The 25,493-nt window shown below is 41.2% G+C and overlaps 1 protein-coding gene across 1 annotated transcript in view; it reads right to left on the bottom strand.

Annotated features, from left to right (window-relative positions):
* Nucleotides 1-313: 313 nt before the first annotated feature.
* Nucleotides 314-25,493, bottom strand: part of LOC139737421 (pericentriolar material 1 protein-like) — a 56,108-nt gene continuing 30,928 nt past the window's right edge. Inside the window, exons 19-41 of the mRNA XM_071648095.1 lie at nt 25,262-25,343; nt 24,160-24,287; nt 23,480-23,556; nt 20,877-21,033; nt 20,006-20,211; nt 18,926-19,122; nt 18,036-18,491; nt 17,203-17,641; nt 16,489-16,556; nt 15,628-15,928; nt 12,033-12,285; nt 10,863-10,946; nt 9,877-10,077; nt 9,289-9,447; nt 7,620-7,858; nt 6,630-6,898; nt 5,853-6,049; nt 5,150-5,199; nt 4,470-4,541; nt 3,553-3,661; nt 2,671-2,883; nt 1,998-2,172; nt 314-710 (exon numbers count right to left, since the gene is read on the bottom strand). Coding sequence (XP_071504196.1) covers nt 700-710; nt 1,998-2,172; nt 2,671-2,883; nt 3,553-3,661; nt 4,470-4,541; nt 5,150-5,199; nt 5,853-6,049; nt 6,630-6,898; nt 7,620-7,858; nt 9,289-9,447; nt 9,877-10,077; nt 10,863-10,946; nt 12,033-12,285; nt 15,628-15,928; nt 16,489-16,556; nt 17,203-17,641; nt 18,036-18,491; nt 18,926-19,122; nt 20,006-20,211; nt 20,877-21,033; nt 23,480-23,556; nt 24,160-24,287; nt 25,262-25,343 — 4,143 coding nt within the window. The 3' untranslated portion in view covers nt 314-699. The remainder of the gene's footprint in view (nt 711-1,997; nt 2,173-2,670; nt 2,884-3,552; nt 3,662-4,469; nt 4,542-5,149; nt 5,200-5,852; nt 6,050-6,629; nt 6,899-7,619; nt 7,859-9,288; nt 9,448-9,876; nt 10,078-10,862; nt 10,947-12,032; nt 12,286-15,627; nt 15,929-16,488; nt 16,557-17,202; nt 17,642-18,035; nt 18,492-18,925; nt 19,123-20,005; nt 20,212-20,876; nt 21,034-23,479; nt 23,557-24,159; nt 24,288-25,261; nt 25,344-25,493) is intronic.

Here is a 25,493-nt window from a genome sequence, read left to right as displayed (position 1 = left end):
GATTTCGCGAATTTCATGTCGCGAATATATTGTGTTTTACAGCAGAGGATACAATATTTCAGAATTTTTCCCGTCTTAATATGACTGAATACTGTGTGCACCTCAATTTTTAATGGCACAATTTTCGTTTGTGTATCTAAGCATAACAACACTCCAATTAAGCCAAGAAATTTCTAACAGATTTAAGCACTAGCAGAGTTATAGATCTCTCTAATGATTAACATCAGAACATGAACAAGCTTTGGAAAAAAAACAACAAAAATTTTTGTGAACACTGACACATTCAATCTCTGCAGTATACTGTCCAAGGTAGAAATCTTAATCAATAAAGTACATAAGATATCTCTTTTTTTTTATGAGTAGACATTCATTTTTAAACTAGTTTGGCTAAATAAACTATCATTCTTCTTAAACTTGCATGAAAGAACATTTCACACATGTGTCACACACAATCAACAACCTCCTTCACATGGGAAGTGACATAGCTTTGCAGCAGATCTTGTACACTCATTTGTAAACAACAACACCATGACAAGTCATTTTTTTTCCCCAGCACTTCAAGAAATTCTTTTTTCATATAAGGCTTTACATAATAGTCTCTGTATGTACAAGCTTTGGAATGGACTGACTACTTAGTCTCTCACGGTGCCGACTTCTTCTTACTGTCACGTCAGTATCCCAGCACTGCCAGAACTTTGTTCACTCTGATCCTGCAAAGGAGCCAGGGGAAAGAGAAAAAATTGAACAAACTTTTTAATATTGTAGCTCAACAATCTACAATAGTCAAGTCATCTAAATGAAGTGCCTCTGAGCAAAAATGTTACAAGAGCAATAACCGACAACATACTGTAAAACAAGGAATGTTCGCATGCATTTTAATTTCGCGAATAAAATGCACGCGAAAGTTCTTGTCTACTCTAAATGCATTGAATGTTAGAGGCAACTCGCGAATATTTCATGCTGCGAAAAAGGCCGCTGGCTCCAATTCGCAAAACTTTCATGCCGCAAAAATGTTGTGTTTTACAGTATTCAGCATTCGTGCAATAAAAGAATTCTTGGCCATAATCAATATTTCTGATGAGTAGATTGCCTTCTTGAAAGTTTCCTCCTTTAACGTCTTAGTGTTACGCAAATATTAGTAGGTTGAAATTTTTCCACAGAAGAGAGACCTTTGACACAGGACAGAAATCCATCATTCTGGGTTTATTGCAATCAAGTAAAAATACATCAATCTCAGTATTGCTCAGTTGCCTTCCTTAACCCTCACTAAATCTGGCTACTTTTTCCCTACTCATGAATGGATGCAGTAAGTTTACTACAGTCGACCTCGATTATCCGGCCATGTCGGGACCGGCGCTCATCCGGATAAGCGAATTGGCCGGATATGGGAGACACAATGTTAATGTATATAGCTGCCGTCCAAGCTGCCGTCCCAGTGCACTGGCAGCTAGGCAGGTAACGTACCCCACAACGGTGGTGTAATCTATGCTAGCCTGCGCAAAATTGTAGTCCCTTCTTCACAAAAATAAAGTATATCTTTATGTTAGTTCTGTCGGGAATATCGTAGGTAAATCGTCTGAGTTTTGTAGAAATTTTAATTGAGTGTAACGTCACTGTTTTTTCTCAATTTTTGGATGAAAAAAAAAAAGTCCTTCACTGCGTGAACGCGTTCGAATAATAGAGATTTCCGGATAAAAGGAGGCCGGATAATCGAGGTCGAACTGTACTTTTACTTCATTTACTTACCTCACTTATCATTCATTTTGCACATAAACAAGGCCTGATTCAACTCTAAAAAACACCAAAAACAAACAAACAGTAAACAGAAAAAAATATTAAGCAAACATTTCATCACTTACATTTAGGTTACTGATATTTCTGTAAATATACTTTCTCACAAAATATGTGGCTAGACTGAAGCCAGAGATGCCATGTTCAAGTATTCTTAATGAAGTGGCTCTAACAAACGAAAAGTTATGATCGGGGTGAGAACATACCTATGTCCTCTGCGCTGGCCTCCATGATGCCGTTTTCCATCGGGGTTCCCTCGGGAGGCCGGATGGCGAGGGGATCTCCCGCCAGCTGGGCCTCTCCCGTTGCCATGGTTTCAATCACACCTTGGATGCCATCGGTGGCCACTTGCTCCTTGCTCATCTGGTTCTCAATGGCACTCTGCGGAACAAGTATAGAGAGAAGAAGTTAATAGAGCTGGTGACATGCAGTGATATTTCATTGGGCATGTTTCAAAATGAGAAGTGGTGTGAGAAATCAACAGTATACATTCCCTTTCCTGTTGACAAGTTCGTAGTGAATACTGCCTTAATTTTAGGACATGACTATCTAGTAATTGACTTGACCATGGAATGTTTGCATCAGCTCATATAGAGTCAGTCCAACATATACAATTTCCTGCTGCAGAACACTGGAAAAATGAGGAAATAATCTCCATAGCATTTTAAAAAAATCATCATTTATGAAATTTCACTTGGCTGCAATCAATTCTGGTCATCTTCCTTGGATATAGGGCTAATAACTCCCTCTCACTCCGTGAAATAAGTTAAACCGTCTAAGAGCTAGGAAAGGTGATGAGATACAGATAACACGATCACCTCGCTAAACTTAGTGATGACAAACAAACATCAAGCACTCAGTTTCAAACAGGAGTCATACCGTTGACAGAACATTCAGCTTGGCCGGCAAGTCATCCACTGTGATCTCCTCATTGTTGTTCTCCCCTACTCCAGCTCCGGGGACGGGAGGGGCATCGGATGTCTTTGTATCAGCAGCGGTGTCCCTCTCTGGACTCTCCTGTCCCAAGGCGTTCTCCCGCTGGCTGGAATTCACTGCATCCACCAGGATCTCGGTGCTAGCGGTCGTGTCGTCCTTTGTGAAGACAGAAAACCCTTGCATGAGTGGTGTGCATTCACGGAACTATTGTGAGCGGTTAAGGCTTAAGTTTGGAGTTTGATTTTCTCCCTTACAGACCATTCAACACAGCCAGACAAAACATCATCTATACTTCAGATAATAATTTCCTTCCTCTGCATAAAGGATTTAATGCAATCAATACACACAAAAAAATTGACACTGAAATTAGCCCCACAGACTTGCATGTACCCAAGACCCAAGTTAACACTGTAAAACGAGGAATGTTCGCGTGCATTTTAATTTCGCGAATTTTGCGAGCAGCAATATTTGCAAAATTAAAATGCACACAAAAGTTCTTGCCTACACAATATGCATTGGATGCCAGTGGTACGTCGCGAAAATTTCATGCTGCGAGAAAGGCCATCCGCTCCAATTCGCATGCCGCAAATATATAGTGTTTTATGGTAAATGGGAATTTTAGGAGAATGATGATATCTATGATAAATGTTATCCATCCTGGGGTCAATTAGAGTAGAAAATTAAAAACTTTGCTGACATGTGAAAAAACATATAAATCATGATATCATCTGTAAACATGATACACTAAAACTTGCTCTATGTACCATTCAATGCAGTTATAGGATGCATGTAGAAAACAGCTGGTGGTGGAGGCTGTTAACTTACCACGCTGTCTTCTTCTCCGTCCGCCTTAGCTGCTCCAATGCTGGTGATAGTCTCCTCCATGACCTCCCCTAGGTTATCTGGATCATCCTCCTCCTCTCCGCTGCCAATGCTGCAGAGACGAGAATCACCAACATTTCAGTGATGGGAACAAAGCTAACAAGCATGCATTTTCATTGTGCAAGGAGAACCTCTAGCAGTAAAAGATTATTAGACATATCATAGCTGGGGCGACAAGACCTCGTATCTACAAAATGTCAAATGTTCAGGAGAGCCAAAAAACATGGCGGCCAAAGCACTATAGTGAATGGGATAGCCTTTCCTTTGACATGCCATGGTGGCTTTATTTTTGGAGTAAGACAGTTGGAATTTGGACAGGACATCACTTAACCCCAGTGACGATATGGGGCTTTGAGCCTAGACAAAATGTACATCTTCTGTGCAAAGTACATGATGCATGAAATACCTACTATTGCCACATCACTGAAACAAAAGATATGTCTCATGCTACAACCAATTGCCAATACCAAGCTCCATTCAAACCAAATCGTAACTGAGTTGAAATTCAAGTGATGCTGAACATACATATCTTCAACATAAAGAGAAGAGGAGCAAGTAACAGCAGAAAATCTAGCAAATAGATTTATCAACTACTGTAACACCAGAAATGTTCGCATGCACTTTAATTCCATGAACTTCGTGAGAGCCAAGATTAGTGAAATTAAAATGCACATGAAAGTTTTTGTCTGCACTATGAAGTGCTGAATGCCAGTGGCAATTTGTGAAAATGTCATAACATGAAAAAGGCCATCGGCTCCAATTTGCGAAAACAATTTGAGAAAATTTCTTGCCATGAAAATATCTTGCTTTACAGTATCTGCTACGGATACGACGGAAATCCGAGAGAAAATGGCACTCACTATGTGACTCCTTTTGATTCACTCATAGAGAGTTCAATCTGGAGGTGATCCACTCCTTGGGGTTCACTATCCCTGCAGGAAATGAAGTACATATGAGTATCATGAATAAGCCTTTCACATACACACTGTTTCAGAGAACAAAATCAACCAAACTTTGAGTTGTTCCTAAGCTACAGATCAATGGGAATTTCAATAACCACAGGACGATATCATTGCAATCTATGTGCAAGGAAATCATTGACAACTATGCCATCCACGGGGCATCTTTGGATGATCAGCCAAGGTCATGTGTCCATGACGTCACACAAAAAGCCTCAAAGCTTCAGCTACCCATTACAAATTGACTTCATACTCATTTCCCTACTTACATAATCAACAAAACAGATAATAAGCATTCCTTAAAAAAAGAAAGAAAAGGATTTAAACAAAATCTGAGAATATCAGTAATCAATAAACTCCAATAACAGTATTCAGCAAAATAACAAAATGATATCAATATGGTGCAATATATCAAACATACAAATCCATCAATCAAACTGAGAATACAAATCCATCAATCAAACTGAGAACACAAAATCTCTATAATCCTGAAAACTTGGTATGGCATAGTAGTGTACGATGCACTATGATGTCAAACAATGATTTAAATAGAAAGCTGAAAATCATTTCAGCATACTCACTCATCTCTGTCACTTATTTCGAGTTGTGTTGCAAGCAAGTCGTCTCTTGCCTAAAAATTAACAGATCAGAGAATTAGAAGCAAATGTCAGTAAAATGCTGTCAAATGTTCTAACACTGGAGAATAACAGTGCATAAAACAGTGAAAGCTTGAAAGAAATCAAAATAACGACCACTCGATAGTTGTAAAGTCTTCATCCATGGTCCTTTACTCTTCTCTTGCTCTTTCCAAGTTCCATGTTCTTTTCGAGGTAAAAAACTCCCTTATGGTGCGTGTCTACCAATATTTATGCGCGTATCTTGCAGGAGCGAGGATTGACTTATGGGGCAAAGTTTTAACTCACGATTCACTGACTGCCACATTTGGCTACTTGATAACTTACATCTATGTAACAGCAGATCTACCTACTGCAGTTTCTGTACTGCTGATCTCCAATAAAATCGTTCAAGACATCTGTACCAATACAACATTGTGTTTCCAGTTTGTAGTGGCATTTGAGTGATCCTTTATCAGACTGGCAAAAATGATATATGGACTGACACTTTGTCAGTCTGCAATCAAAAGAACAATAAAACATTATGCACAGTAACACCTAGTACATCTTGACTCTTGGTAGCAGCTTAAAAAAAAGTCTGCTGTCCACACTGTCAGTCATACTTCACTGAATTTTCAATCACGGGCCAATGATTTCCTTCTGTACTCACATTGCCCAGTTCCTCTTCTTCAAATTTGGAAGCGACTGCCATGGCGCTGGCCAGGGCATCTTCCATCAGCTGGCTCCCCATGCCTCCGGCCTGCTGGCTGCCACTGCCCTTGGAGTCTGTCTGGTGGACCACTTCATCCTCCTCATCATCTTCCTCATCCTCCTCATCTGTGGAAGAGTCATCTGAGCTGCTCTCACCTGCAGACAAGCACAATGCAACAGAGACACTTGGAGGATAAAGAATGGACAACTTTTATCATTATATCTGAGAGATATTCACGAGGAAATAATATTTCTCTTGGTGTAATGTGCCATGCAGATCAAGTATTCACAGTTCGGGGGGGGGGGGGGGGGGGGGGGGGAGCCCCAGAACAAATCAAAAACATATATCGTGCAATAATACTGTGTTCTCTCCTTCTTCACACCAAGGTTAACATGTCCTTTGAATGGGCATTAGACCTGGCTTTTACTGTAATAATTAGGATTTACGATTGGCACAGTTACTGCAGTAGAATTACAAGTATGAAGATTTCACATCCTGCATAAGACAAAACAGTGCATTTGCTTTACACAAGGCGATATTTTGAAAAGTTACTGATTTAGAGAATATCTGTCGCCTTGTGAAATTTGCAAAGGTAACACAATCACAAAATACATTGCATGATGTACTGACAACGTGTGTGCGGCAGTGCCCACGTCAGCATGCTGGATAAATTTTTCTCTATCTAGTCATTCATGATTTCTGCCCGAGCACTCCTGCTATGAAATGACCCCCTACCTTCCTCTCCCGTTGCCTGGTCTTGAGCGGTGCCAGTCTCAGTCCCCGTCTCCGCATTCTCATCTCCCTCCTCCTCCTCCTCTTCCTCCTGATCGTCGTCCTCCTCCTCGTCGTCGTCGTCCTCATCGTTGTCTCTGTTGTCCCGTGCAGCCTCCTGCTTCAGCTTGTTGCCTGCTGTGTCGAGGTCCTGCATCAGTCTGAAGAAGGCCAGCTCATTGAAGAGGATCTCTGAAATGTCCACCAGGAGGTCCTCACCACACTCCCGCATCCTGACAGGCAGAGAATGACATGCTCATGTTTCACAAGGATTTCACTAGCCTTAAAAAAATATCATTTAATTTTTGTTTCTCTGTATCAGAAACAAATAAACGCACACAGCGAATACGAATCATCAAGCCATTACACAACTACCACCAAAAGTACTTGAACATGTATACTTAAATATCAAATACTGTGATTATGTGGAAAGTTTTTGCAGCGTGGAAACTTTTGCACAGTTTGCACAAACAAAAACTAGCGCGAAAATAAAGGCAGGTGAAAATTTCTTGTTTGTAATAGGTACCACTATGTAATGTCTTGATTCTGCAGTCTTAAAAAAACACAGAATTCATCTTACTTGGCAGTGCACAGAAAGATCCACTTTTACAGTATTGCAGACACTTTTTTATTTTACAGTGGAAGATTTTGAAAACATGTTTTTAGAGGGTGTACATTACTCTTCATGTATCTCTTTGCTGTTTTCAAGTTCTACGTGATCCCGCAGACACTTGCATTGATTTCTTTTCCTTTTTGTCATGGTATCATGGATTGTACCATTTATGTCCTTTTGACCTGATCTTCATCATACAATTGTTGTTTTTTGGGGGTTTTTTTAAATTAAATGTGCTTAAGTTATGATGGTTCTGGTTTGCAGTCACAATTTCCTATATCAAAGAAAACAAAGAAAGAAAAGAAAAGAAATTCAAAGACAAGTATGGTATTTGCACATACTTCCTTCCAGAGAACTTGGCTAATGAGTCCTCGAGAATGGAGCCGAGCTGGCGGTTGAAGAAGCGCACAAACTCGCGGCTCTCGTCCTTCTGGCGGGCCAGGCCCAGCACGAGGCGGCGGATGTAGGCCAGGAGTTGGGGCGAGCACACGTCATCCATGTGCTCCTTGAGGTAGGGGATAACCTCCTGCATGATGCCCTTGATCTGCAGGTCCAGCTGCCGGGTGTCGATGCGGGGGTACTGGAGGCAGGGGAGAGAGGACATCTAGCGAGAATTACACAAATGGAGAAGATGCCAATCAAGAAGGTGTCATTCTCTGTCAGTGTTTTTTCTTTCTTTGTGTATATGCTCGTATCACATGGCGAGCAAACTGCATCAGCTCTATGCTTTGACCCTTTGCAGTGACTTCCGGCAAAAATTGAGGTAAAGTCAAAGATTAATTTTGGCAAAAAGCAAGTTAATGCAAACACTCCAAACAAAAATGTTAATTAAAATCAGCTGCTTCACAATGCAGGTAAAGGCATAAAGCTGATGCAAGGCAACATCAAGCAGCAAAACAAATCACTTGTTAGACTGGTTCATGCCACACTCAAGATTTGAATGCTGAACATAGGTAATGAGAACAAAGAAGCAAGCATATTCATCTACTATTTCAAATTAATATCACAGATCTGTTGACCGTAAAACATTCACTTTTTTCCTATAAGTGTGCAAACTCTGCATTTTCTCCAGTGTGACTAACATTTCTCAATGAAAACTTCCATGCAATTTAAATTTTTAATCATATAGATGCTTGATCATGCACAACAGCTAGCAGAAACCTTGTAACATGCACAACAAATCAATGGCTGCTTTAATAATCTGCATACTCTCTTAAATGTCACATGTCGTAAAGTACACACACACAAAAAAAAAAGAACCAACTCCACACTTTGGTAAATAATTAAACTGAAGTAGAGTAAGAACAAAATAGTACGGTATTGTTAGCTTTGTAGTATTGAGTTGCTGAACAGAAATGCAGACATGAAAGGCATAATATAATCTTGGAGCAAACAGGGGTTTAGTAACAGCACACATAAAGATGGAAGCAACAGATTAGTCAAATTTGGAGTGAATTAAACAGAAAATCAAAATGATTCTGTGAATGTATTCATCCGACATGGTAGCCCTATTGGCATTCATAACTGATGGTCTTGTGATCATTATGTCACTTGTACCACAAAAAATGTTAAAAAACACTGTGCCTTTATTTAATGTGTTTCAGGCTTTTGATATCCTCTGTGCAGAAGGATACATGAGACTGTAAGGTCCATGAAATGTTGCAAGCAGTGGTTGTAAATCCACTATTTCTTTCATGAACATAATAATGCCTCCGGCACCACTTCGTGGAGGAGGCATAAAAACCGCACTTTTTGAGCAGAGCAGCTGATTCGTCTACAAGTGATATGAAAGTCGGATAACAAAGATGACTAATGTAGATCTAAGTGTTCAAAGAGTATTACATAAGATGACAATCCATTGGAATTGTAAATGATCATCCTTTGTCATATCTTATTAGATCAAGAATCAACATGGATCTGCTGCTTCCATTGGTAAAAACATTCACTTGCGGAGCAAATTTGCCACTGAACTCAAAAGTTTTTGAGAGAGAGAAAGTCTGAGAAACTCACTGGTAGATCTGAGAAGGAGCTCTCGCTTCCCATGTCCTGAGCTGAGCTGTTGCTGGTCATGTCCGAGGCCGACATGGCCGCCCTGTCCTTGTCCATAGAGCTGGTAGTCCCTGAGGCTCCTTCTGCCTCTGCCTTCATCCTCTCGTACTCACGCATACGCTGTACCATGAGGCACACAGAAAAATGGGAGTAAGAGCATAAAAGTCCAACACTTGTGAGCCTGCCACTACTCTCTAGTTCTCCATATGGAAACAAGAAAAACATTCGAGTTTGAAAATATCTAACTTACATCTATTTTTTAGCAATGTACATATCTTCGTGCGCATGGCAAAATGTTGTTAACTCTATGCGCACTCCCACAGCCTAGCGACAATCTGCCATGCGCAGGACGATATGTAACGCACTCTAAACGGCTCCACTCTATGCAGACTATCGAAAGACATATCAGTTCCTTGTCCCGCAAGTGCATGAGGTCCTAGACGAACATCAGCATTTCTTCATCTTATATTTTTATTTTTGTCACAACGCTCCCAAATCAATCCACCTCTGTACACTAACAATAGCCTCTCTCCATATCAGTACACATACCTTTAGTGCTTTGTCTAGGTGAATGACCGTGTCTCCCAGGTCGTCGTTGGCAAAGCCAAACTCGCCTGGACCAGTAGAGGGCGGTGTTGAGAGAGTGCTGGCAGAGTCCACGTTCTCTATGTAGTCGTATTGATCGTCCTCCAGCATCACTGCATAGGAGCTTTCATGAGACCGCTGCAGGTTAGCACCAAACAACCGCGCCTAGTCAAGTAGGAGAGAGAGTTCGTTCTTGATTCTCACCTTTTTAAAGTTTGTCTTTGCTTCAAGAGCAGACTTTTAACCTAATCCAGGTAAAATGGGCACCGCACATTTCACTGACCATGTCTGGAATAAAGTATGAGATAACTTTCGGGACAGACAATTTCACTGACCATGTCTGGAAAGTCCCTATCGTAACATCCAAACTTTGAGTCTGCTCGCAACAATGAAGATGCCCTTTACTGCATTTTATTCTCACTGCCCAGTCTTTCAGAAGGGAATTCCTTGTGAAAAGAGTTTGCGCTGTCACCATGTGGTAGTTCTGAGAAGGACTACTTGCATTCTTTCTGGTAAGCTCTAACAAGAGGAGATCAGCTCGACTAAAGTTCTAGGAACTCAGTTCTAGGAACCAAGAAAGTTTTGCAAACTGTAAACTATTCTCACATACACACCTCACAATGCAAACCCACACATTCAAACAACACAAAGGAGTTACAGCTGTTGAACGCACCACTGTTTGTTCCTTAAGGATTCATAAGCTTCGTAAAGGGCTACATGAAGTTAATGTAAATTCAAATAAGAGTGCACAACATGCCCTAACTTTCAAAGAAAACATGTTTCTTCAAATTTATATTCATTTCTCTTTGAACAACAGAATTCAAGCTCAGCTCTGACATGCCAGCTCAAAGATGATACGGACGTCTTGGCGCACATCCCAAGAAATCCAGGCCATTTTGGCACATACACTACGGAAGTTAGCACTCGGCTGCAAGGGAGAAAAAAGTTACCTTGATCTCCTCCTCATCTGATGTGATGAAACTCTCACTGGGAGTTTGTTCAGAACCAATGAAATTCATCCAGGCAGGAAGTGACTGTGAAGAAAACACAGAAAGACATTCACAGCATAACCACTATGTCGTCATCTATATACATCAAGCTTTTATCATCACTATGAGAAATATTCATGCTCTTGATCATGCACCAAGCTTATACAATCATGAAGAGAAAAGTCTAAGCTCTTGTGCATACCATCATTCTTTACAAGTTAAGACAAAGATTATCACACTTAACTCTGTTTTGTACCTGACCCTAGTTTTCATATGTGTTTTCAATATGATTTTCTCCAAATTTTCCAACAAAAATCACTGCATCTTTCAATTGCTCTGTCACAATAAGACATATGTGACCCTGCACCACAAAACGAACAAAAAGACGCCAGACATGAATATTTAGGTAAGACCATATTCTGAAAGAACAGACTATAAGCTTTAAAATGATATATAACACAAATCAAATGGACTCTCCTAACCTATCTAAATATTGGAAAGAAAGCACAAACTCAGGAAAAGTGTGAACTGAGAAAAGAGGCTCTGAAGTACAGTGTCTATTCACGCGCTTAATCTTTACCAAGCCGTGCTGGCTGTGCGATGAATGGGACAAAAAAAAAAAGGAAGTAAACCACCGAAGTAACAACAATGAAGGGATTATCAGATTAAACTGAAATTAAGCATGCCTCATTAACACATTCTGTCCATAATTAATGCCAACTTTCAAAGCAGTAGCACTATCCTTTCAAAAGTTATTAGAGTTGAAAGTGAAGAGCGTGTACAAGGTTTTTCGGAAATGAAAAAGGGACTCTGAAGACACACCCAATCACACTATTCCACCAAAAATGTTCGAGATAAACTGCTCAAAAAACACACTTTCCCGTCCGTTTTATGACCCCAAATTTTAGTATAATGTAAAAGAAGACCTGCTCTTTCAGAAAATATGAAAATGTCAAGATCGGCTAGGTTTACCCATTTCACTTATTTTCAGCCCTCACGCAAAATCAGTGTGTGCGACTTTTTGTTCGTTTTGTGATGCACGGTCACATATTATTAGCTTCCAGGGAAGGCAGCTATTAATATGTCTGATGAGTTGTTTCTCTAACTGAAACAGGGGCGGTTAACACTCACTCTTTCTGAGGGCAGGGTGGCTGCCTCGGACGGGTTGGTGTTGTCGTCCGTCAGATACTTGGAGACCAGGTCCTGGAGGGCATACAGTGCCCTCTGCCTCAGGTAGTCTGAGTTCAGCATCTGGAGCTCACGGAAGAGCTCGATGAGGAAGTGGGGGCGGCTCTCGTTCTGGGAGATGAGGGAGGCCACCTCGGAGTAGATGGACTCTCGGAGGGCCTCGAACAGGGAGAACTCACTGCCCGCATCCGACTCACTGCGGCACAAACATCAGATGTGAACAATTTAACTAGAATGTAGTAAACCTTTCACATACATAAAGAAAAAACAAACAATGTAAAAACTAGCGCATGCAAACACATAGAAAGATTGTGCAATAAACCAATCAACAAGAACAAAAAACTGATAATTCACATCAATACATTGTGGACAGATGTCATACACTTGGAATTGCTGCCTCTGCAATACTTTTACTTTGGATACCCTCAAGAGACATCATGATAATTTCTTCACTAAATGCAGAGCTGCCAACCTTTGGAAGCACAAATCCGGACTCAGCAGCTCCAAAATCCGTATTTTTCCACCAGAATCCGTAATTTCTCCATCTCCCTCTTTTTGCTATTTTGAATTAAACTCGTCGACATATGAGGCCTACAGGCTCTAAACAAAACATTACGACACATGCCGAAGTATCGAGCTGGACACCAGCACGATAAAGAATCTAAACTACGCAATGTTCAGCGTTGATTGATTGCTTTCTCGCGCAATGCATGTGTACAAGTGCATGTATGTACCTCCAGAAACTTGCTGGGCTGGTTATGGAAGCTTCCACTATCTAGCAGGGGAGGGGGATGCTTTCATCTTCTCAAGAAAGCTTCTGTGTGAGCGAATGCAAAACTCTCTTCGGTGTTTCCAACTATTGTTTACTATAAAACATAATCATGCGTTGTTTTCAGGCTTTTTCATTTTACTGGATTTTAAACATCAGTATTTTCCGAAGTATTCCAATTTCTTTTACCCTGACTGGAATCGGAAACTCTGCTATAGATGATCGCAAAAATGCCGCGCTGTGTGTGGTTGCACCAATGTGCAAACACGTGGTTTCACTTTCAAGTTTAAAGGAAAAACCCATGTGCTCCTGCCTAAGAGGTTACTGCAAGTTCGATGGATCGAATGCGCCATAGCTGAGCTGAATGGCTTGTTTACAGTAAACATGGAGTTTAAATTCGATACGGAAAGAGTCATTACGTCTTTCACGAGGAAAAACATACAAAACAAACAAACAAAAAACACCTACGAAGGAATGTTGATAGCCAAAACTTTGAAAAGTAATAAGCAGTTATGATGAGCGTGAACTGAAATTAATTGTCATGATTTTGCTGTCTAACCAGGTGATGACTGCATCTCATTGGACCTAATCGTAGTGAATTTGTCTGGGCATACGAGACCTTCTAAGTATTTCCGTGATTGCATTTTTAATTGACTGATTAATCGATCCTTTTTTATTGTTCAGGGAACATAAGATATTCGATTAAGTACAATATATTCGACTGTTTGATGTTTCCTACTATGCGCCAAAAGAAAGGATATAGAATCACGATATCTTTGCAATGATTCCTTTAATTCAACTAATGAGCTGGTTCTTCGATCGATATTTCCAGGATACTAACACGCTGTTTATTCCAGTGCGCGCATTCTTTCGTCTGGCACGCACCTGGGTGTGGCACCTGTTTTTGTGGAAATTTCCACAAGGGGAGAGGCCGGGTGGGTGTCAAGTTTCTTCGAGCCGAAGAGACTGCGTGTATTCAGTATTTCACAATCTCTTCGCTCTAATTTATTGTCATTCGTGCTTTCCCCTTATTCTTTGCTGATATTGAACATTTAGATTTAACTTTACGAAGGTTGGTAGATCGTGGATCTTTTTGTTGTGAGGTGTATGTACAGTGTAATTTCTTTTTTTATCATTCTTTGGAGGGGAAAGAAGAGTAAGGGGGAAAGAAGAATAAGAGGGAAAGTGAAATAAAACGAACGGCACGTACGCTCAGCATTCACAGTAAGACGTCTTTTTGTACCAGCATACGGTTTTCATCATCACCATCAGACATCACTCATATCATTTTAGCCTTTTCCTATTAACATTAAGAAACACGCATAGTCCCTCGAGATAAACACCGAGGAAAATAAATAAGTATAACAAATACAAAGTATCAACACCTCCCAACAACACAAATATTTAGAAAAGACAACACACGTCGCTTCGATTCGAAAAAGTATTGCACGAAAGCGGAGAAATCGCCGTTACGAAAATAACAGTGCAAGACACTTGAAAGAATTACGTTTAAATATTTCAAAGCATAAAGAGAACGGAGAAAGTGATATAAAATGGAAGAAATCGTACCAAACGAGGTGTGAGAAACAACAGAAATAGAACAATAAGTTTTGTAGTAAGATTAGGCCCTAGCAAAAGTTTGCAGCACCGAAAGCTACGCGAAAATCAAATAGATCTACACATTGGAAATTCGGTATTACGACGAGATCCTTGAGATCGTCAATAAACGATACAAAACAAGGGAAATTAATTCACTTTGACCTGAAAATAGTTTGTTATAGGTATTCTGTTACATGAGATCTCCTTTTACAGGCCTAGAAATACATCGAGTTTCCACGATACTCGGGAAAGAAAGTTCGAACGCTTTTCACCTGCACATACTGCAGTGCACATCATCAGTACACGAACAGAAACTCACCTCTTCCTTGCAGAAAAATGATGCAATAATGTTACAAAAAACACACACAACACTCTAAAAATCATTTCGTACTTGGGAGGCAAGGGAAAAACGGAAGAAGTAGAGAAAAAGAAGCAGACATTGCACAACGGAGCGCTTCTACCCCGACTCAAAACGAAATAGGGTACTGTCTATAGTGGCAGCTGGCTACAGTGTGTAGCTAAGCTACTACATGTACTCACGCTCCGGTCCCCAGCCGGCCGGCCACACATGGGGATCCCATGGCGATCGATGGAAACATCCAGGGTCCGTAGGCGACAGGGATTCACGCGCGCGAATTTCCGTTCGGTGTACACAGTACGCAAGCAGCGAATTGCGTGTGCGCACACTTTTCTATAATGGAAGCTACGAACACACACACGTCGAGTACACAGACACCGACACACACAAATGCGGGCAACCAGGCAACGCGGGCCGGCTGGAGAATGAAACATGTACAGTGTGTAGTCTGCTAGTATATTGCAATTGCTGCATAGGCGATAGGGCATTATCGGAATTTCCAAAAACCGTAATTTTGAGGCGACATTCCGTACTCCCGTAATCGTGATTATTTCCCGTAACAATTACGGGAAATCCGTAATAGTTGGCAGCTCTGTAAATGGCTACTTCAGTTGACTGATCACAGTCTAGACATTTCGAAAAGAAAGTGGAGCCCGTCATCAATGAAATACTATATTGGAAAGAATGGCAGTATGGACCATCAAACTAGGATGCTCTGAAATCACCAATACGCTCTGTCAAGTCATGGATGCGTTTCATATGCACTACACGAGGAAATACAGCTACAAAACCTAGGAAATGATTCTACTCACAGTTCGCTGGTTTGCGACCTGACAGATCTGTCGGTGTCTTGCTGCATGGCCTGCTGTTGACCCTGCCGCCCTGCATCCTTTGACCGTCCATTGGCACGGTCGCTGAACTCTCCGGGCAGACTGGACATGGACAAGGTGCTGGCGATGCTGGCTGTGTCCAGGAAGGCAGTGCCACTGATGGAGGAACTGAGCCCCTGGCCCATCTTGGGGCCCAGCATCTTGGCCAGGCGGGCACTGGGCTTGGACTGGCTGGACAGCTGGGCCCTTGCCTGGGCTGCACTGCTTGGCATGGGATGCTTGCCTGTGTGACAAGGGATGAAAGCAATTTTTTTTAAAATCAACTTTTACATGATTTCAAAAATATAAAGACACCACACATTGACAAATGAAGAAATAACCCATTAATTCCCATAAGCCTTGAATCAACCGCTGTCGATAGAGACAGTGAACAAAAAAGGCAATAACATCTTAATAATCTATGGCAGACAACTCAGTTAACTGAAATCTCACTCGTACTAGGTCAGAGAGCATACTCAAGACTAAAGGAGTCAAATTGTGAAATCTCACAGAATGTTGGTGTGAAATGTGAGTGGGCATGTCAGTAAGAGAACATTTTCCTATGGAAGATTCTGAACGCAGGCTGAGTCTCTATATTCAGATTTTTAATGGCTGCTGTCGATTTAAAAGAGGTCGAAGTGTTTCAATAAGAACTCCTCTAAGGCATATGGACAGCAAAATTAATCGCATTACAATCATTACATCACACTTAAAACTGAAGACACTCTGGCACGATCTGAGCCCAAAATCAATGAAGGATAGCTAGACATCTCCTAATAGAATAATAATCATGCAAAATCTCACCTCCTTTGCTTGAAGAAGCATTTGATCGCTGGCTACCCATATCCTCTCGCTGTTTTCGCTGCTCTTCCCTGTGAAAACAGTAGGCACAAAATAGGTAAATATGAAAGTGAATGTTGATTGCAAGCTTTAAATACTGAAGTCAATATTGATTGCAAGCTATAACCGTTGCTGCCACCCCCTTGACAGCATCCTATCTGAATTATTTTTCATGTCCTATAAGCTTGACTGATCTCATTGAAATGTCAGTATCACTTGCCAAGTAAGCAATATGCTTCATAGGTAGCACATCTTTTTAAAACTGCTTTATTTTACTTTCTTTTGAGGGGAGGGCAATAACGAATAATTTCTACCTTATCAAAATATTTCCTGCTGATTATCACATGAATTATCAGAAATTCATACTCCTGAACTACAACTGATCCTAATGAGGGGCTACCTGTGGAATAACATAGCAGGAAGGTATGTGGATTTAGTCCACTCATTTCTTCAATGCAGATCAAAAAGACCTTACTGCATATATCCTGATATTCACCAGTGCTTACAGTAACACAGAAATACAATTTCAAGTACTAACAGGAACAAAATGTATGACTTCCTTAACACACAAAATGTTTTCCGTTAACACAGAGACATCGATGGCAAAACTGGAAATAACTGTGGTATGCATGTGCAGAATAGGAACAAAATCACAGAAGTCAGTTTTGCACAACTTACGTTCTCCTCAAGAGACTGGAGATGTCTAGTGGTGGCACACTAGCGTCCTTCCTCGGATCTAGCAAAGTAGACTCCCTTCCAAGGAGTTCATTGACATCACCTATTCCACTGTCCAAGGTGTAACCAGAGGTCAATCTGCTGGCCTTGTGGCTAGAGGCGCCATTCAGGTAAGCCGCCTCGAACTCGTCGTCGTCATTGCTCACCTGCGCCGTGTTCGGCGGTACGTGGTAGCTGCCGAGGGCGCCTCCGTACTGCTGCCTCGCGGCCCCCGCTGGCTGGCGAGCATACAGCGTGTAGCTGTCCTTGCGGCTGCCAGGACCCACGTCGTTGAGGTTGTTGGTGGTGTATGGATTGGTGTAAGGGGACACAGAGGGGTAGTTCCCTTGGCCTGGCTGTCCAAACCCTGGTGGGAATGTGGGTGCCATGCTGAAAGGCATGCCTAGCAGATGAGCAGAAAAAAGGACAACACTTGAGGAATTGGTAAAATTACTGTCCATTATTGGAAAAAAAAAAATTTATTGAAATAATCAGGTACGCTTGTGCAGCTGCTACATATACATATAAACATTCTACTGTACTGTTACGGGCGACTCTTATCTGTTTGATTTCTTAATAAATACATCCAAATTTTTTTTTGTGTGTGGAAATTTATACAATATTACAATAATGTAGACAGTACCATAGAATTAAAGGAAACAGGAACCCCCTCCCATAAACTTATCTATTATTGCATGCTCTAGTCTTGTAAGTATCTTTGTAAATACTTGAAAATGAGCAGAATGCACGCTTGCCTATGCATCAATACGTGCAATCAGAAGGTTAATTATGCCTACCTGGATTATAGGGACTTCCTCCATAGGGCGATACTTCCTCCGCGCCAAAACCTGGCAATCTTCTGAACGGCGGTGTCTGGCCAGAGTACCTGGGCCCCCACATCCCCGCAGCACTCCCGAGGGGCGGGGCATTGTTGTTGGCATTGGCGTTGATGCCTGCTGAAGCCCGGCCAGCCCCGCTGACATCAAAGGAAACCTCGGACGCCTGGTCGAGCTGCTGGTTGAGGCGCTGGATCTCCTCCTGCTGCCGGTAGAGCTGGTTGTAGGCGCTGCTCAGGTTCAGCATCAGCTGCTGGTGCTGCAGCCGGACGTTGTAGTTCACCATCAAGTCGTCGAGGCGGGGATCTCCGCTGGGCCCTTGGGGCATGCTGGGATTGACTTGAGGCGATGTGGAGAAGGGGTTGGGAGGAAGGCCTGCAGACGGGGTGGTAGGCCGCAGCCCTGCAAATGTACCAGCTGTTGCAGGGCACATATAAAAATGAAACCATTAGGGTGGAGCCGAGACGAACACATTCAAGGGAAAAGAAACAAGGATGAGTTGAGAGACCCAAGTCAATCTCTTTGTCAACCAGACTGGCTTATTTTGATAATCATGAACATCGGCTTCACACTGATGCAGATTAAGGCATGCCAGCTTAGAGAAGACATCACACTTTGTGATTATAAACATTCCATTATTGCATACTTCGGTCTTGTACGATCACTTTTGGCAGAATCACTGCTGGTCAATTTTGATGTTCATGGCAATCCACACAAAATCATTTTTGCTAATCACTTTTGTACCGAAGTTGTATGCACTACCACACGGAGATAGAAAATGTTGTTTCATTGTGGACAAAATCCTTCCAATCAAGAAGGCAATCGGGGAGAGAATGTCAGAGAAGACGTACCATTGAGAGACCCCGAGAGGAGATTGCTCATGGACTGCTGGTCTGAGATGAGGGTCTGGCAGAGGCCCATGCTGTTCGACAGCTGCTGCTGAAGCTGCTGAATGTGGCCCTGAAGGGCCCTGATGCTGTCTCCCTGTCCAAGCGGATCATCCTGGCTGTCGGACACAAGTTCCTCCGCTGACCGGATGTTTTCTTGTCTGCTGGTTGAGCATAAAGAGAGCATGTTTGGATGAGTCACTGGAAGGGGAAAACCTTGGTCACTGATTCTTTTCAGAAAGAGAGTAACAACATACAAATATCATACTTATACCTTTATTCATTCATTTTTATTGGGGGGGGGGGGGATGGTTAATAATCTTCACATCAGAAACTTTCTGCTGTGTTCTGCCTGAAATTCCTGGAGCAAACAGCCAGGGATATGATACAGTCCCTTTCATCACTTTCATACAAATTCATAATTTACTGCATAAAACTGTGAAATAAACTCTGAATTACCATAGACTCATAGTTAAAGGGATGGTACAGTATTGCTGGAGATGAGAATTGGGCTTTAAACTTTTTGCGTGATATCAAGAAAACACTTATGATGTAGTACAGAGCATACCATTTTAAGAGGAATTCAAAGTTTATTGATGAAAATCGGGTTTGGAATGACTGAAACATCCAAAAACAAAGTAAAACAAAGCGATCGCAATAAAGTGTAGGTCCCACACTTTATTAGAATCGCTCTTTTTGGGATATCTCAGCAATTTCAAAACCAATTTTCATCAAACAAACGTTGAATTCCTCATAGATATGCTCTTTCATATTTCATAAGAGGTTTCTCATTATCTCACCAAAAAATGTTAGAAACCTGAAATTAGGTCTCAACCAAAACTGTACGATCCCTTTAAAGCAGAGAGACGTTTTGACTTCCTACAATGATACAAGTGTGGCAAGTTTTTGCCAGGAGAGGAATACAACTTATCTCCACTGAGGCTCTGATGTCCAATGACGTTCTTCATATATTGTACTAGATAATGCAGCATTAATAACCCCCTACACAAACAAACGTTCACACACACAAACACACACCCCTACCTCAATCTGCTCTGCCTGTCGAGGGCAGTGTTGATGTTCTTTGGATATCTGATGCCATGCCGAGCCGCATCCATCGATGACGTTTCTCCATCGTCCTCTAAAGCCACTCTCCTGATTCCGGGATAAGACCTGGACACTTGAGGCCTTTTGCGGGGTTTCATTCCGGATTCTATTGTGTAAGTGTCAGATGTCACTATGCTCTGCTCCTGGCGTGAAAGAAAGGAAACACATGATGGTTCATGCTGAATTTCTGCAAAGCTTTTCACAGGGCTGCAAACTTACTCAATTTTTCTACTGGTCCGACCAAGAGGTCGGACCAGTAAGTAACCAGTTTTTCCACTGGTTCATTCCTGAAAAAGTTACTGGTCCGACAGTAATTCTTACTGGTCAGGGACCGTCGGACCAGTGCCAGTGTGCAGCGCTGCTTTTTACATAATTCAGTCTTGCAGCTCAAAGAGTTTACCACCATCATCATGAAAAAATTTCCAGAGAATTATCAACATTTTATTGAATAATTTTGCTCCCAAAGCACAATGCTTTCTTTGCAACAGACGGACACTTAGTGTAAATTACCCTGAACTTACGCTAAAATGAAACAGGATTTACATAGACCCCTGGGAATTACAAAGAGCATGATTTTTGATAGGCATGTGTTTGGCTTGAACCTAATGGGCTGGCAAATGACTGCACAATTCCATGCAGCAAAAAAGCAAGTCCACTTTCGTCAACTCGTGCTTGAGAATTGCATTGCGTGCATGGGGGGGGGGGGGATAGTTGTTTTTCAGTCATTTTGAATTCTATAAACCATCATGTCACTAATGGTCAACGCACTGTATTCATCATTCGTGACCTGCGAAGGAATTCCACCAACCTGTTCTTCCTCCTCCTCCACCTGGACGATGCCATCGCTAGGGTAACCATCCTCCAGTCCCTCATCATCGCTGACCTGGGTGGAGCCGCCCCATGTGGCCGCTGCTGTGATGTCGGCGCTGCGCATACTCAGCCTGCCAGCATCAAGCAATAATTCCCTGGTCAGCGATGCATGCCATGAGAATAGGATGGGGAGGACAAAATAGCGAATGGCGAAGAAAGAAGAGAGAAAATGGGGCAAGAGAAGGAGGGGGGGGGGGGAAGAGAACCGCAAGTAATGATTAGACTACATTTTTCCCCATGCAAAGCCCGATGCATCTATCATGAATGAAGGCACAATAGCCATGTATAAGTTGCTATGTAGTTAGGGAAAGGCAGACGCAACAGTTTTGATAGAAGAGTTCATTGGTTCATGGCAGAATGACTCTACCCAATAATGGAAGCTTAAACCTCTGAAATGCACGTATCTAGCATTTGACAATGAGTAGCTAAACAATTCTTTAAGCACTCAAGTAGATGAGAACTGTGATGAAACACCCACCACAAGATGACAATCTTCTCTTCTTGTACTTTAAATGTTGTACTATCGATTTGCTTGATGTAAATTTGATCAATGGCATTTGATATATTCAAACGTTCCTATTTCTGAGTGGATCACCCAAAGTGGTCACAAAATGCAATATAGATGGCAAACTACTACAAGATGCATCACTAACTGCACTTTACACGAGCCAGCTTCCAACACACATGTTTTTGCTTTCAAAATGCAGGAAAATAATTTGCACAAGCTTACAGCAAGACTATTGTAGCTGATTGAACTAAAGATCACTACAACAAAATACTCTGCATGACTTCAGATCACTGACATTTGAAACAAATAGCTTTTGCTGTGAAAAGAAAAAAGGAAAAAAAAACAAGATGGCAACGAGTTAAAACTGCAGTGTATCGAGCCACAAGGTGTTGGCTTTAAAAGCAAGATGGTAGCAAGTACTAATGTAGATGTACTGTAACAAGGTAACATATTAGGTCTATTGTTTTTGGTGAATTAACAGCTCGGTGCCATCTGATGCAAGATGCTAGACAAATTTTTTTCTGCCTCACACTGACAATCACGTAGCTGTCAAATCTTTTCCTACAAAAGCAGTCTACTGTAAATTTGGGATTTCTCAAATATCACAAAGTAATCAAAGAAGAAATATTAGATTTAGAAGACACACTGGTAATACAATAAAGAAGAACAGAGACAACTTTTGTTACTTATTGTTACAAGATATTCCAAGTGTTGGCCAATTCACTGGTAAGCAAACCTCATTTTAGGCATTCGATATATTCAAATGTGGCCTTTTGTGTATTGTTTGAACTGTACATGCATTCAAGATTTTAACTGCGTCGAGAATCCAACAAAGCAAGTATTGGTGCAAGACAGGACTTAGCAACAGACAGAATTAGAGGACTCTAAAACACATTGAAAGGCATCAAAGGAAAGTATAATGGAAGCAATCAGCACAAAATCAGTTATAAATGGGACTATGAACATTCATTTTTTAGAATCTTGTGCAAGAAAAGAAGCAGCATGCAAGTTCACAGAATCAGACTTTGGACACTTGCAGTTACCTCAGTAAATTAGCCATTTCACCCTTAAGTCTGGAAAGATGATACAAACACCAATGCAGAGATTCAGTGAAATATGTCACAGACTTGTAATTTGATGTTTTAATATCACAGATAAGAGAAGTCAGGTTATGCATATTGACTTTCATGTTATGTGTGTCTCACATAGATTACTGTGGCATGAATTACTGTAAAACCAGAAACTTAAACATGCATGAAACTGGTGCAAATTTTGTGAGTCAAGATTCAACGAAAGTAAAATGCATGTGAAGCATGTGAATGCATCTTGACTACACATTGTATTTGAAAGCGGTTGGCCACTCACAAAAGTTTCACACCACACAAAAGGGCCATCAGCTTCAATCCCTGAACGTTTCATGTCGTGAATGCTTCTGGTTTTACAGTATAGAAGCTCTGTATAAGATGTAAGAAGCATGTTAGTTCTGCTTGACGAAAACTGTGACACCAGGTTCTCATGCACATTTTTACTGACATATCACATATTACAACTTACAACTATAGAATAAGAGAGATTGACATTTATTTTTTAAGGACTAAGTTATGACAAAATGCAATGGATAAGACTTTTTCTGCTCCTCCTACCACAAGAAACATGACAAAAGTAGCAGAGATAGCTTCAGCTCAATCATCAAAGATAGTCACCACACATCAAAGGTGATACGTAGGAGACCGCTTTATGGGCATGCAACATGAAAGAAGATTCGGTGCAAGGCTGACCAAAACACAGTTCTTCCAAATCATTGTTTCCTTTGTTCTTGTGTGAACTTGATTGAAGTGATTACTGGTGTATGCTTCATCATAAGTTGGGAATTCCCCCGTTCAGCACATCACAACCACCAACACACTGAGGGTAAGTAATGAATTGACTGTGCGTGGGAAAGCCATGGGTGCAGGTCAAAAAGATATGGCAGTGAAATGGGAGGCAAAGCCGGAAGTCTGATGAAAATGCAACATCTCCAGCATTTAACTTACCTAAATAAGTCATTGTCATATTCGGCTAGATCGCTTGCAGCCGAAGTCATGCCCAACTCTGACCCCTCACGTAATCGCTGCATAATCACATGAAGTTAAGAGATACAAAATAATCATGAGTTCTCGATCCATATTGTACCAATGCAGACATTACTGAAATACGTAGTGGAGTTATTTACATTTGCCTTCTGTCCCTACCCCCCCCCCAAAAAAAAAGGTTGACTGAGTAAATAACAAAGACATGTTTAATTTGAAATCTGATCAAAAAGGTTACAGTTTGTTCTTTTTTTATTATTTGATAATTTTTTTTTTCTTATCAATATGTAACACTGGCTGAAACAGTACAAAAACACATTATTGAGCTCAGGAATAATCATGCAGCAAATGTTCAACACGTAAATTTTGATGATCATGTGACTGATTTGCAATCCTACACATGAACAGTATGTCTGATGCAAAAATGTGCGGAAAACTCGAGAGTATAAAATTCCAAGAGAGCGCATCTGAAAGTCATAGCCTTTGTGAGGCATAGCAATAAATTCCAGAAAGGAATTCAGGGTCACAGAGAGACACGAGAACGTCCGCTTCAAGAAAACTGTTGCCTCGGTGTACTCTCCAAATGACATATTCATATAGCTTTATATAATAAGAAATGAATCAGAAGTATTACGTTCTCTCACCTCTCTGTTACGTTTGACAATGCTAAGCAAGTCGGAGAGCTCATTTTTCTTCTGTCGGAGCTCCTCCTGCAGCATCCGGTTTCTCCTCATCTCGGCATACACTTCATCACGGCTGGGAGTGGCCACCACTGCAGATTCAGACAGAATACAAATTCAACATATTTACATGGAAAGAACTGCAAGTATGTTGGTTACACGTAACAAAACGCTGGAATTAACAAGTTGACTGCAGTACTTACTGCTCTGCTCACATTTTTTCTCTTTTTCATTCTTTCTTTTTAACAGCATGTAATCCACTTATGAAGCTTACTCATAACTAGTACAGTATTACTAACATTATTTTTTTTTTTTTGGGTGTGAGTTTCTTCACTTTGTCTCCCTCTACAAATTAAATCAAATTGTTTTGGTTTTTTTCATGGATCAGGGAAAACAATTATCAGTGGTACCGAGTACTCATCTACAACCCACAATCACAATGACTGTACTCATTACGGCAATGACTGCACAGAACATGGCAGAAATCAACAACACTTACAGGTCCCGTTATAACAAACACGGTTACAACGAAATAAAAATTCGGGTCGCAACATCATCCACTCTATGTGTTTTTAAAGTTTATTAGTTCAGTTATAACGAAATTTTGATACAACGAAAGAAAACTGCCGGTCCCGAGGACTTCGTTATAACGGGAGTCCACTGTACTCTACTCTGCCACTTCCTGCTAAACTTTTATGCATTACACCTCACTTGGAGACTGATGTAACTGGAGTAAACACAAGATGTGAATGGCACTATCATACCAATGTCAAAGGAAGCAAATGCATGTGCACTGAATAGATGCGTAACAAACAAGCTCTCTTTCTTGGGCTGCTGTTCACTCTAATGGGGTGTTGCAAGAAAGTAGCAATCAATTGCAAACAATTGCTAATTTTGAAACAACCATTCTGATTGGCTCAGGGTCTGCCCTATTAAGAAGACATGCATGCAACAACGATTTTGATTGGCCAGTGACAATCAGTTGCAAGTTGCAATTGATTGCAACTTTCTTGCAACACCCAGACAGAGTTTGGGTACTTTTTGACAATAAGTCACATGGTCTTACCGTTCATGTTTGTCTGGGCACTCCTTGCAGCTACGGGAGGTTGCTGAATGTTCACCGATTTCACTGCTTGCTTCGCTGGTTGCTGAGATACAGATAGACATTGGGCAAGAAACAGTCATAATGACTTTGTGTCATTCATCTCTCAAACTGGACCATGGTTACTATAATGTTATTCCTGCATTTTATTTTTTTTTCTCAAACACAGTGGATTGTCTAAATTGCAGTATACAGA

The sequence above is a fragment of the Diadema antillarum genome, unplaced genomic scaffold, assembly GCF_040938485.1.
Source record: "Diadema antillarum isolate AM-2024a unplaced genomic scaffold, OU_Dant_1.0 seq00000693_RagTag, whole genome shotgun sequence".
NCBI classification, from domain to species: Eukaryota; Metazoa; Echinodermata; class Echinoidea; order Diadematoida; family Diadematidae; genus Diadema; species Diadema antillarum.
Note: the sequence above shows the minus strand (reverse complement) of the source record. Positions and strands in the feature narration are given on the sequence as shown.